The 11,701-nt window shown below is 37.0% G+C and overlaps 1 protein-coding gene across 1 annotated transcript; it reads left to right on the top strand.

The window, feature by feature from the left end:
• The first annotated feature begins 85 nt into the window (after positions 1-85).
• Positions 86-11,464, top strand: LOC112556255 (dymeclin-like). Its single transcript, XM_025225081.1, has 16 exons — positions 86-209; positions 589-827; positions 1,084-1,230; positions 1,539-1,666; positions 2,070-2,163; positions 2,778-2,903; positions 4,848-4,978; positions 5,611-5,805; positions 6,059-6,234; positions 6,436-6,561; positions 6,923-7,036; positions 7,293-7,387; positions 7,539-7,647; positions 8,071-8,253; positions 8,780-8,893; positions 9,383-11,464. Exons 2-16 carry the CDS (start codon positions 688-690, stop codon positions 9,542-9,544), a joined length of 2,040 nt encoding a protein of 679 aa, XP_025080866.1. The 5' UTR covers positions 86-209; positions 589-687; the 3' UTR covers positions 9,545-11,464.
• Positions 11,465-11,701: the final 237 nt, after the last annotated feature.

The following is an 11,701-nucleotide window of genomic DNA, read 5'->3' as shown; positions in this document are numbered from 1 at the left end:
GTGGCTTTTTGAAACATTTTAGCGAGTATTACGGCTATATTATGATACAGCATAATCCAGTCTTTGACACAAAACACTCCCCTCCCACCTACAAGAGGTAACCGGAAGTACAATCACACGCGAGCAACGACGTGGAGGAAAAAGAATTCTCGTCTGCCTGTTGTGAGGTCTTCAAAGTTTTACTAAGACGATGATGTGATTGCTGCACAGTATGTAAACATAACGTGTTCAAATTATATTCTTCGATACCTTGTTTTCCAAGTATTGTATGTTTCTACTATGTTCTTGACTGTACTGCATTTCATTACAGTCGTAGTGATAGCATCGTAATAGCGTCACTACCAACCATTATTTTGTTATTTTGTCTTGCCAGTCAATCCCTTCGACACTGCTGAGTCAGTCGTGAAGATATCAAAACTCTGGAAAACTGTTTCACCATTCAGGGACTTCTCAAGATAGTGTTATCCCACAGAGTAAAGATACTTTGATAATGAAAGTGATTTTTATTTTTGTTATCTCCCATACTCTATTTCTTACTAATATATCTTTATTATTATTGATATGATGCTTGACCACCATATTTTACAGTTGTCAACGTACTGCACTGTTTGGACCCAATCTTTATGACGCTTCAACTAATCTGATGACCACAGAAGCAAACGAACTGAAAGGAATATCTTCAAGAAGATGGGTGCCACCAGCAGCAGTTTGAGTGAGCTTGCTGATAATGAATATCTCAAGCGCCTGTCAAGCACAGAACCAATCCACCCTATGGATCCCTTCTGGAATCAGCTCCTTTCATTCTCATTTCTCATCCCAGTTACAAGGTATATGCAGACCTTGATTCCATTTAGAACTTCTATATACAAATACACCTCACAAAACCTCACATCATGCCTTTTATTTCGGATGAAAGAATTTTCCATGTTACATTTGTTGCTTAAGAAAAATATCTTTCGAATTAGATCTTGATTTTTGCCTTACACCTTGTGAAAAAACCAAGATCAGAGACGCTGAAAATGTTTTTGCATCCTTACTGCAATGCTGGTCTGTTGATATAATTCTTTGTTCACTCTGGCCCAGTGCTGATGCCCGGTTACTTGAGGATTCAACTTCACTTATTGCACGCAACTTTGCAATCAACAACTGTCACACAGGAAATTTGCGTTCCTTGGTACACTGCTTTATGATGCGTGCCACAGAACTGAAAGCGTCTGCACAGTGTGAAGAGTAAGTCTGATTCATTGTGCTGGATATAATATGTCCTGTAGCTTCTGCTTATAGTGACATGATTGGAAAGTAGTGTAGATGGGTCATCAGATGATACCTGTGTCTGTGTACTGATATCTGTTTATTTATCTTAGTATGTTTGTTTTGTTCTTTTAGATTTCTTTTATCTTTTATTTGCTGCATCAAAGGTTAATGAACCAAATAAGACAGGAAATATATTTTAAGATTTGAAAACCCTTTCTAGTTTTATATACTTACTAGAGCACATTGTGTGTGTGTGTGTGTGCTGTTGTGTGTTATTTTGACAGTAATATCTTCATCTGGCAGACCTATAACTCCTTGTTCATCATCCGTAGTCTCTGTAAATATTTTGTTGAGCATCTGTCAGAAGAACTGTTAATTCAACAGTTTGACTGCCGACCCCCAAACCAAGACGGTAAGAACAGCTTTTGCTTTTTTTCCTGTCCTTGCCAACCAGGCACTAATGTACATATATTTTCACTCTCCATGAACAACTGTCACACTTCATATTTTCATTTTCTGGTGCACTGCTTCATGATGCTTATAAATGCAGACACACAGGAAGGGGGATTGTCTAAATGCTGCATGGAGGTTTTTTGGTGGTCTCTTAGTTTTTAGATGCACTCCTTTCTTACACAAAACATTACCATCTACTTAAATTAAGGTGCTTACAATCTAACTGACATCATGTGTCTATAAAAATGTCCAAGTCTTGTTTGAAAAGCATAAGGTACATTTTCAAGACATACTGTTTATTGTTAGGGTTTTCTGAAAACTTCGGAAATGAGACCTTTATCATGTTGAAGTTTGTTGGACAGGTTCACCAGCAGATGACACAGACGACAAAATTGGAGGTCAGATTGAGAATTTCATTACAGCGTTGGTGGAGCTGCTTGTAGATGTGCCTGTTTTGTGAGTAGTAAAATCTCACAATTGAAAGGGAAGAGGGATGGGGAACAGTGTCTGGGACTTCTGGCTTTGAGAAACTGTTGATACATTACTTATTATTTGAGTAGTTTGTGTTTATGGTGCTAGTCTAACTTGCTCTAAAAACATTTAAATATATATATTTATAGATTAATGAAAGTACATAATGATGCTTTCATTTTTGATGTTCCATATGCTTTTGTAATGTTATAATGTTGATTTGTTTTTGTGTATGGTGTTTGTTTGCTTGTATCTGTAAGATGTTATCGTTATTTTTGTAGAGCTAATTTCACCCTAGTTGCTTATAAACCATTTTGCAAAGACCTTTATAGATTTATGCCTTACTGCTCAGTGCATAATCATAACAATTCAGTTGGATAGGTACATGCATTTTCTAAATTGCATGATTATAAATAGTAAGCTACACACATGCAGTATCAATGGTTTTCTCCCAAATTATACTGGTGTAGGAAATTTTAAGAGCCTGAAACTATTTCAGTAATGCTAATAGGTAAACTGAGCTGGTTTTAGTCTTGAATTATAAACTAGGTGTTTAATTATTTATCAGCCTCTAATAATTCTTATTGTTCTTTCTGCAGAAACTTCACTTATGCACTTCACCTAGAGAGTCTCAACACACTGCTTGTGCTGCTGTCTATACAGATGTTTCAACCCCAGACCTCTTCACAGTTTTCCATCTACAGATTTCTTATGCAAGGTCGATGGTCAGTCGTCTCATCTCTTTACATGTTATTTTCTTTATTCCACAACCCCCTGTTCCTTCTATTTAGCTCATCATATTTTTTATGCTTCATCATTGAATATTTATTCATGTGGGTGTTTGTGCATGTATGAGTTTGTTTTGTTTTTTGGTCACTTTGCTGTTTTATGCTTTTAGATATCGTTATTCAACATTTATTTCCTTGACCAGGACGGATTAAGCACTGGCTAGTCAACCAGACTGGTTGTGGAGTGGGAGGGATTGGATAGACATAGCAACTAACAGAGGCCTTTCTAGAGCAGCAGAAAACAAGTCCTCAGTGGCATGGTCATTCCATTCCTTTATGTTGTCCAGCTAGTACTTGGCGCTGTCCACCTCGGCATCAGCTTTCCTCCAATGTATCTTAAAGAACAGTTTTAAAATGCAATGTCAGGTCACATAGCCAGAAGGGGTTCTTGGTGGCTGACCATATTCATTTTCTTTTGGAGCAGATTCCTTGGGCTGTTGATCTTGAATGCCTGGATTTCTATTTCTGTACAATCTTTGTAGCAAACCTAATGGTGCTGCTGTGCCAGATTCTGTTATTGCTGATTCATACCATATTGCTGTCAACTTTTGACCAGATGCCTTATAAGTGCTTGAAGCTGTTGACCTCTTCAGATAGATTTTGTCTTTGCTGTCACTGTTGCTGTTAGTAAAGACTTGGCTAATGGTAGTGCTGGGCTCCATTCTATTCTCATCTGCTCTGTCTGTTGGCAACGTCAATAAGTTCATTATTGGGTCTTCCATCGGATCAGTGTCTTCAAGCCACAGTGATATGAACCTTCCACCAATGTGTGGTGATTGCATATGGTTTCTTGTGTCCTGCAAGATGTTAAACAGCATAGGGGACAGAAAATACCCCTGGTGGACACCCAAAGTTGTGTGAAAAGAGTCTCCTACTTAAGGAGTACTGCACTTACTGAGTTTTTTGACAGTGAATTTTCAAAAAGCATGCCACAACTTTGATATCAATAGATACAGATAAGCAAGGTCTGTATGAAATGTGTCAATTTTGTAACATCGTAAGAACGAGTTGCATGTCCTTAGTGTAACTTGTCAACCAGTCAAGAGGGATTTTTCTGCACTTGTGTAGTCTCTCTTGAGGGACTTAACCGGCAGTGAGAGGTACATCAGAAGGGGAGAGCAGCAATAAAATTATTGTTTAGAAATTTAGTTTAGTTCCCTTGCTGCAGGCAATCAAGTGAAGGAATTAGCTTACATGAAGCTTTTTCTTCTACGACAAGCCCAGAAACTTAAAGATTACTTTTCAGGATGGCCAGCCATACAATATTGTGACACATCCATAGAGGCTAACCAGTCATCCTTGGCAAATACAGTGAGGACAAGTCACTTAAAATCCAACATGTATGAAGAAAAGCTTAGTGTAGTGAATCCATGTCATTCAGAGTAACAGGGACTCCATGCAAGTAGCATATTGACGTAGTCCTATAACCATCCTAGTTACATAGCCTGTTTTATTAGAATCCAGCTGTTCAAGGAAAGATTGTTGAATCATTTCCGTTTTGGAAATTTTTTTGTATTCTCTCCCTTGGTTTAAAAGCTTCCTTGGGCTAGGGTTTGTTTTTGGTTTTTTTTTTTTAATGATCAGTAGAGCACATCTTATTTCAGTATCTTAATAATAATTATAATTATTAAGTACTTGCACAATAAACAGAAAAAGCAATCATGTAATAGAAATTTACATGTTGTGCATCTGCTTTGCAGAAGCATTTCATTATTTTGTGTTTATGATTTTAATAGGGTATGAAGAACTGTTTTAATTAAACTTTTAGCATTACAACCTACTTTAATCATGTATTTTTCAAATCTTTTCACATGTTGTGCATTATAAAATTAAAAAAGCAAAGCAGATAACAAGGCATATATTGTATTTGATATCCTTTAGTGCTATCCATGCACCACTTTTGATGAAAGTTTTACTGTGGAACTACATCAACCAGGAAAAGTGCCCTCCAGAGCTCTATCGCACCAGTGATGAGGCCAGTCTTCTCTCTTCTGTCACCGCAGCTGTTGCTTGTAAGTCTGTGCATTCATTGGTTGAGGGTACCTAGCATATCTTGCCCATGTGAATATGTACATGACTGACCACATTCAGCAGAAAATAGAGTGTATTGCATACAATAGACATCTGAAAGATATTATATGCAGAAACTAGATAGCACAAAATATATGAACAGTTTTGCAGATGTTAGAAACAAATTTTTCTAGATATGTACCTGACATCACAGTAAAACCAAGGTTTCTGACTGTAAAAGAAAATGGATGATCCATTAAGCCTAATCTAATGGACTGAGTCATTGCATCCAGTGGCTTGGCTGACTTTCTATTAAGGAAGATGAAACAGAGAAAGAACCAGTGAATTGTAACATTTTTCACTGTCTTGAGCTTTTTCTTGTGTGCTTAAAGGCCAAACTTCTACCTTATGAGGACAGAATGGTTTGACCTGGGGGTGAGGAGCATGTGGTGCTGGCTACCTTAGAGGTCATACTTCACTAATTGCTTCCATCTGGTCCATCAAGTACCCTTCCCTCCCTCCCCTAGGTCAAACTGGCCAGACTGTGGAAGTTCGGCCTTAAAACCATAAGGGAAAGAGAGTGGGTGTGCATGTGTATTCCTGCACAAATACATGTGCACTTTTATGTTGATAGCTAGCCTCTGGTCAGTAGTGACACTGGGCATGGGTAAAAAGCCCAAGAAGACAGAGGAGACAGAGTATTCAGAGACTTTATTAGCCAATCAAAGTCTTCTTTTCATCCTGGTGTTGGTTAATCACTGTACAACAGAGAGAGTAGGTGTGAACAACCCATATCGACAGGCCCTGTTCTCCTTCACAGATTCAAACCGTGAGTTGTGTTTTTTCCCCCATCTTCTCTTTGATGTCCTTGTAGTAGAACTGAAGTACTCAACAATTTATTTTTAGTTGAAAGCCTGCTTGAACTAAATTTCATTAATTCATTGAAAATGTGACAAAAAGAGAGTTGGTGCTTATGGCTTTATGTGTCTTCAGAAATAATAGTTGATGTATGGAACAGTTAATGTATTAAAACAATTCCACATTTGATTCATGCTCTAAGGTGCACTTTTGTCACTTCCTAGATGAGTTAAGTCCAACACAGGCTGCATCAACTTTTCGGTTGGAGTACAGCAAATTGTACGAGACACTTTGCAACACTTTGCGAGATGACCAGACGACATTGTTACTCTACCTTCTCATTCATCAGAATGCAGGCATGAAGGCCTTCATCCTGTCGCGTACAAATATCGATGCTCTGGTGAGTTTGTGCTTGGTAGTGACTACCTGGTCTATGCTGTTACATATGAACTGGTATTTTGTTGCATGCAGTCATAGTTGTGATGGTGAGGAATTTAAGCCCTGTTACACATTTTGGAGTCCAGCATTATGAAACACTGAAAAGTTTTGCTTTCTGTTGGTCTGCATAATTGTCATCAGTGTGTGCCTATCATGTGAGCAGGTACTTCCGCTGTTGAGGATTCTGTATGGTGCTCAGGAGCGTAACTCTCATCACATCTACATGGCCTTGATCATACTTTTGGTGCTAAGTGAGGATGACCTCTTCAACAAGGCTGTCCATGAAATTGTGAGTGTGTGTTTTCCTATATTTGTGCATACCTAAAATGAATGGTTTGTAATCATAACTGTTGGAAAAGGTGTAAATGAGTACCTGCTTAATGTAAGAGATATCACCTTACCAGCATTTTTTTTTTTTGCTCTCTTTTTGCATAAAAATCCAAGCCTAGCCATGATTGTGTTTAATCATTTTAACATCAAGTTCTGGGCTCCAGTTAACCCTTGGCAAATGCCTAGAAAGTACAACATGCTGGATGCTCCTCTTGTGCACTTTAGTTTTTCAGTTAATATTTTCTCATGTAGTTGTTGTCTGGAGCAATCCAGTGTTTATTTGTAATCACAGATTTATAATGTGCAATATGCTTTTACAGACCATCCAGAATGTCAGCTGGTTCAAAGAGCGAACCCTGTCAGAAATCACTCTAGGCGGGCTGTTGATTCTGGTTGTAGTCAGAACCATACAGTTTAACATGACACGCATGAGGGTATTTTTTGTTTTAATATTTTTATTTTAATGTTTTTCATGAAATAAGATTTTAGCATCACTCACATGTTTAGAGTACTGGCATGCACTCTTTCATCTTTAACTTGAAACATTAATTGTGGCAAGCCACTTCATCAGCATTATGTTTAAAGTTTCCTTTTTTACTTGTTATTTTAGAGTTTATTGTTGTTTACTTTACTGGCATATACATTTCTAATTTAATGATTACTAGGTTATACATATATATTTTATAACAGGACAAGTACTTGCACACTAACTGCCTTGCTGCCTTGGCCAACATGTCTGCTCATTTCACCAACCTTCACCCTTTTGTTGCACAGAAAATTATCAGGTTTGTGCATTCTTTTATACATGTCTTGAACGAGCAAGATAATAGGTGAAACGGGTTTCTTTAGCTCAGTGTTCATATATGTGTGTGTGCTTGCTGCATAACATGAGGTGACATTTCACTCAAAAAATAAATATGCGATTGATTGTTGCAGCCTGTTTTCTCAGTTGTGCAAGCGCCACACACGTCTCATTGAGCAACTTCGGCAGACTGCAGTGGAACCTGTACCTGATGAAGATGGGGCAGAGACACATGAAGACCAGGTAAGTTCTGGATCATAGGTTTTAATTTCCTGGAGTGGACTTTTAGATGTCTGTACTAGAATTCTTGTTCAGAATGACACTACCAACAGCTTGCACACCGAAAGAAGGGTTGATTTTTAAAGATGATCTAAAATGTATTATAGTATCTTTAGCATTAAGCACAGAGGAAAATTATTAAGAATCTGTCCTGGCATGAAGCATGTGCAGGTGTTAAAATTAAATTGCCAGGCACCATGTTGGGTCATACAGAGGAACAGGTTCCTGTGTTGACATAGGAACTGAATTGAAACTATAGGATATTTGCTTCCTATCTGGGACTTAAAATTTTACATCAGAATTTTATTTAATGGTAAATTCAAAGTTCATCATGTGGATGCATGCTTGAGTTGAGTAATTGGACAACTGATTATGTTTCATGAGCAGTTGCAAGATCTGAATGTCTTGGAGGAAGTTCTACGGATGGTGCTGGAGATCATCAACTCATGTGTTACCCATTCACTGCACCATAACCCTCACTTGATCTACACTCTTTTGTACCAGCGTAACCTGTTTGCGCCCTTCAGGACACACCCAACCTTTCAGGATATTATTCAGAATATTGATACAGTCAGTTGGCAGTAAAGTTAACATTATTGAAGGAAATAATAAATTTAAAATGTGAAAAATGGCAGGAGTGATGAGGAATTTTTTTTCATGTTGTGTGAGAAGCATCTTGACCTATATTCTTTTGTATTGGAATTGTATTTATTGCATAGTTTAGAAACAAACACTTTTTAAAATTTAGTATAATTTTATTACTTTTGCTTGGCAATTTGCATTACCAAAGACAGCAGTTGGGTGTGCTTTTCTAAACAAATATCTTGCAGTAAAGTAGTCATTTTATACTCAGGCTGCCGTCCATGCAGACGTTCTGTATGTCTTTTTCTGGATAAAGAGTCTATCATTTACCTGCTTAATTTTGTTGATGGGCTTGGACATTTTATCTGGTCATTCATTGATAGTTATTTGTATGTATATGGTGGTTCATAAATTTGTGTGTATATATATATAGCATACAAAACATACACATACAGTATAAAGTAGCCTACTATTCCTCTAATACTTTAGTTGAACACTTTAATCATTTTTGTAGGTGCTATCGTATTTTTCTGCTCGCCTGGATAAAAATGGTACCAGCTTATCTCCAAAACAAGTCCTCGAAATTATCAAAGAAGGTGCCTTACAGTTTCGTCGGGATCGACTTAAGGTATAACCCATCTATTATATACATTGAGAGGAATTAACTTGTTACTTTCTTGTCAAATATATAGAGTACCCATGTGTAAGTGATTTTATGCTTAAAGGGTAGGTCCACATTTTTATTTTATGTGAATTTTTGCTGTATGTGCTTTTATTTATATAAGTTTGTATGCATGCATTGATGCCTGCATTTGTGGACTTTCTTATTTATGTTTAAAGAAGAGGACATTCATGAAACAGAATCAGAAAGACTTAAAAGTGAATGATTAGTTAAGATGCTTTGTGCAGTAGCAAGGTATGATTTATTTTTGAAGAATGTGTAGAAAGTACACAGTCTGACATCTGGTGATTCAAGTTTCTTTAAGTTTTACCACATTCATTTAAAAGTAAAATTGTTTGTATTTTAGGGGGCTACTAGGTTAAAAAAAAATTAAAAACAAATTATTGGCGTAACTTAATTATGGCTTCTACGATAAAATTGTTTTAACTTTTGCAGAAATTTCCAGAACTGAAGTTCAGATATGTAGAGGAGGAGTCACCGGAGGAGTTTTTCATTCCATACATCTGGTCCCTGGTTTTCCATTCATCTAATTTGTACTTCAATCCCTCACGCATTCTTCTTTTCTCCCTGGCCACAGTAGACCCTCCCACCACATAGAGCATTTGGCCAACCAGGCTGTCTCTGGAGAGGTGGTGGTGGTATTATTGTTCATGCATGCACACCCTTGAGGCTGTGTGAAGAAGAGAAAGAAGGGAGACACCAGTGTACTTGCAGAGAGATTGAGGAGATAAAAGGGAGGGTGAACAAGATGCAGCCAATAATTGGGCAGTTATCGCTTGCCGTTTTCCTTGATTACAGAGGCAAATGAAATCAGCTGTGAGCATGACTACAAATTCTTGTATACGTATGCAGGCATATATGTGTCTGCATGTGCAGCAGTTCTGGATGCTGGAGGGAATGGAATGCATGTGAGAGAGTTTTTGTGTGTGCATATATATTTAATATATTTAAAATTATATCATCAAACAAAATCTGTTAACAAGGACTATTACACAAGCCGAGCAATTGCATGCTGCATTACAAATTGTGTTCAGCCATTGTTTTGGTTCTGATAAAAGTGTTTCAGTGATTGTTTGAAGTTGTCAAATATGTGAAAGTAATGAAAATTTGATAAAACAAACACAGCTTGAGGAGTATTTGTGCCAGTATTTAGCTCCTGTATCCAGCATACATACACATACCTTTCCCTGTTTCCTCTTCACCCACAGAAAAACATTAACTTTATCTTCAAAAGTCATATAATCATCCCCAGCTCACTGGCTAAGTCCTGTGTACTCTGTAAAATGTTCCATGAACATCAGGATTAGCAAACCAACAAAACAACTGTCCTTAGGCTCATTTTTATTTCATTTTGGATAAGGAATGTTACCTGTAACTTCTGTACACTCAGATATTTATTTGTGATAGTAAGTTTTTATTGTGTATATATATAAATACAGCTTACTTTCAGACAAAAATTCTGATAAAATGCCATATTTGTCCATTTCATCCATCATTCATCTATTTCATCGGCCATTGTATATCACCACCTGTTTTTTCTTCCACCTCCCCCATTATCATCCCCAATTTCTTTCATCATTCCTGCCTTTATTCTTAATGCTTTTAAACTTACATATGTCCAGTCTGTTTGTCTAGATGGGACATCCATTTTGTGATAAATAATGTGGCTTTATGTTGAAGAGGGATGATGATCAGTTGGTACCCATGGGATATTGCACTTTTTAGACTCTAATCTTGCTGTCACCAAGAAGCAGAGAATTAAAAGATTCTTTGGTGATGGACAAGAAAATTCTTGGAGCTTTTATCTTTTCATCTGCAGCAACAAGCTAGACTTGTTAATAATCAGGTAATAAATCAGTTTCCTGTAGTGGAGGGGTGTGTGTGCACTTGTGCTTGCTAGAGAGGAGGAATCATACAAATGTGTCCAGCATGTATACTGTGAGTTGTAAAATAGGTGGTTGTTTCTCAAAAATATCAACACCGATCTCTTTCCATATTTTTCTCTTTGGAGTCATAAAATGCTTTTATTGACATGGACATAAATATTCACTTTCTCGCCATCTTATATTTGTTCCTTACATATAGCTTCTCTTAGTCTTTTCTTTCCTTTCTACTGTCAACATCTTTTTCATTTTTTCTGCCTTTTGTTTTTAAGACTGGTTTATTAATTTTATATGGTCTTTAAAATTTCTGACAGAGCTGATGTTTTCCGTGATGCTAAGATGGACCTAATAAACATGGCTAGCACCACATGCATTTATCTGACAGTTACCTGTCATATTTTATATGAAAACTTGAACAGTTAGTGGTTGAAATATTGTGCCATTTTGCATCAGTACTCCATTCAGAAATACTGTAAAATCATTTCACCATCACCATGTGCATGCAAAATATATCTGATGTCATGTTTTTGCATCCAATTCTTTCATGGAACATATTTCAGGAAGGGAATGTTGTTATTGTTCAGGTTTTTTAAATGATCTACTTAGGGAGCATAAAATAAACTGGAGAAACCAACTGCAGGTATTGTTTTCTTGGGATGTGTCATTCCCCCCCCCCCCAAAAAAAAAAAAATTAAGTTTAAAGATTGTGCAAACTGAAGTATCTTCAAGTGTCAGCTTTCTGTTTACTTTGCCCTCCAACGTACAAATTTTACTTATTTCACTTTATCTCCCCTCTCTCCCTTTTCTTTAAAATAGAAACGATTTGGCAGAATTCATAATAATTAGTAATATTTTCTCTGTCCTTTCACCC

Source organism: Pomacea canaliculata, linkage group LG2 (genome assembly GCF_003073045.1).
Source record: "Pomacea canaliculata isolate SZHN2017 linkage group LG2, ASM307304v1, whole genome shotgun sequence".
NCBI classification, from domain to species: Eukaryota; Metazoa; Mollusca; class Gastropoda; order Architaenioglossa; family Ampullariidae; genus Pomacea; species Pomacea canaliculata.
Note: the sequence above shows the minus strand (reverse complement) of the source record. Positions and strands in the feature narration are given on the sequence as shown.

Excerpts from the sequence above, each read along its gene's own strand:
- LOC112556255 (XM_025225081.1), top strand. The coding sequence starts at position 688 with ATGGGTGCCACCAGCAGCAGTTTGAGTGAGCTTGCTGATAATGAATAT. Across the intron at positions 2,904-4,847 it reads TTTCTTATGCAAGGTCGATG|TGCTATCCATGCACCACTTT; the intron begins GTCAGTCGTCTC and ends GATATCCTTTAG. Across the intron at positions 7,388-7,538 it reads GTTGCACAGAAAATTATCAG|CCTGTTTTCTCAGTTGTGCA; the intron begins GTTTGTGCATTC and ends TGATTGTTGCAG.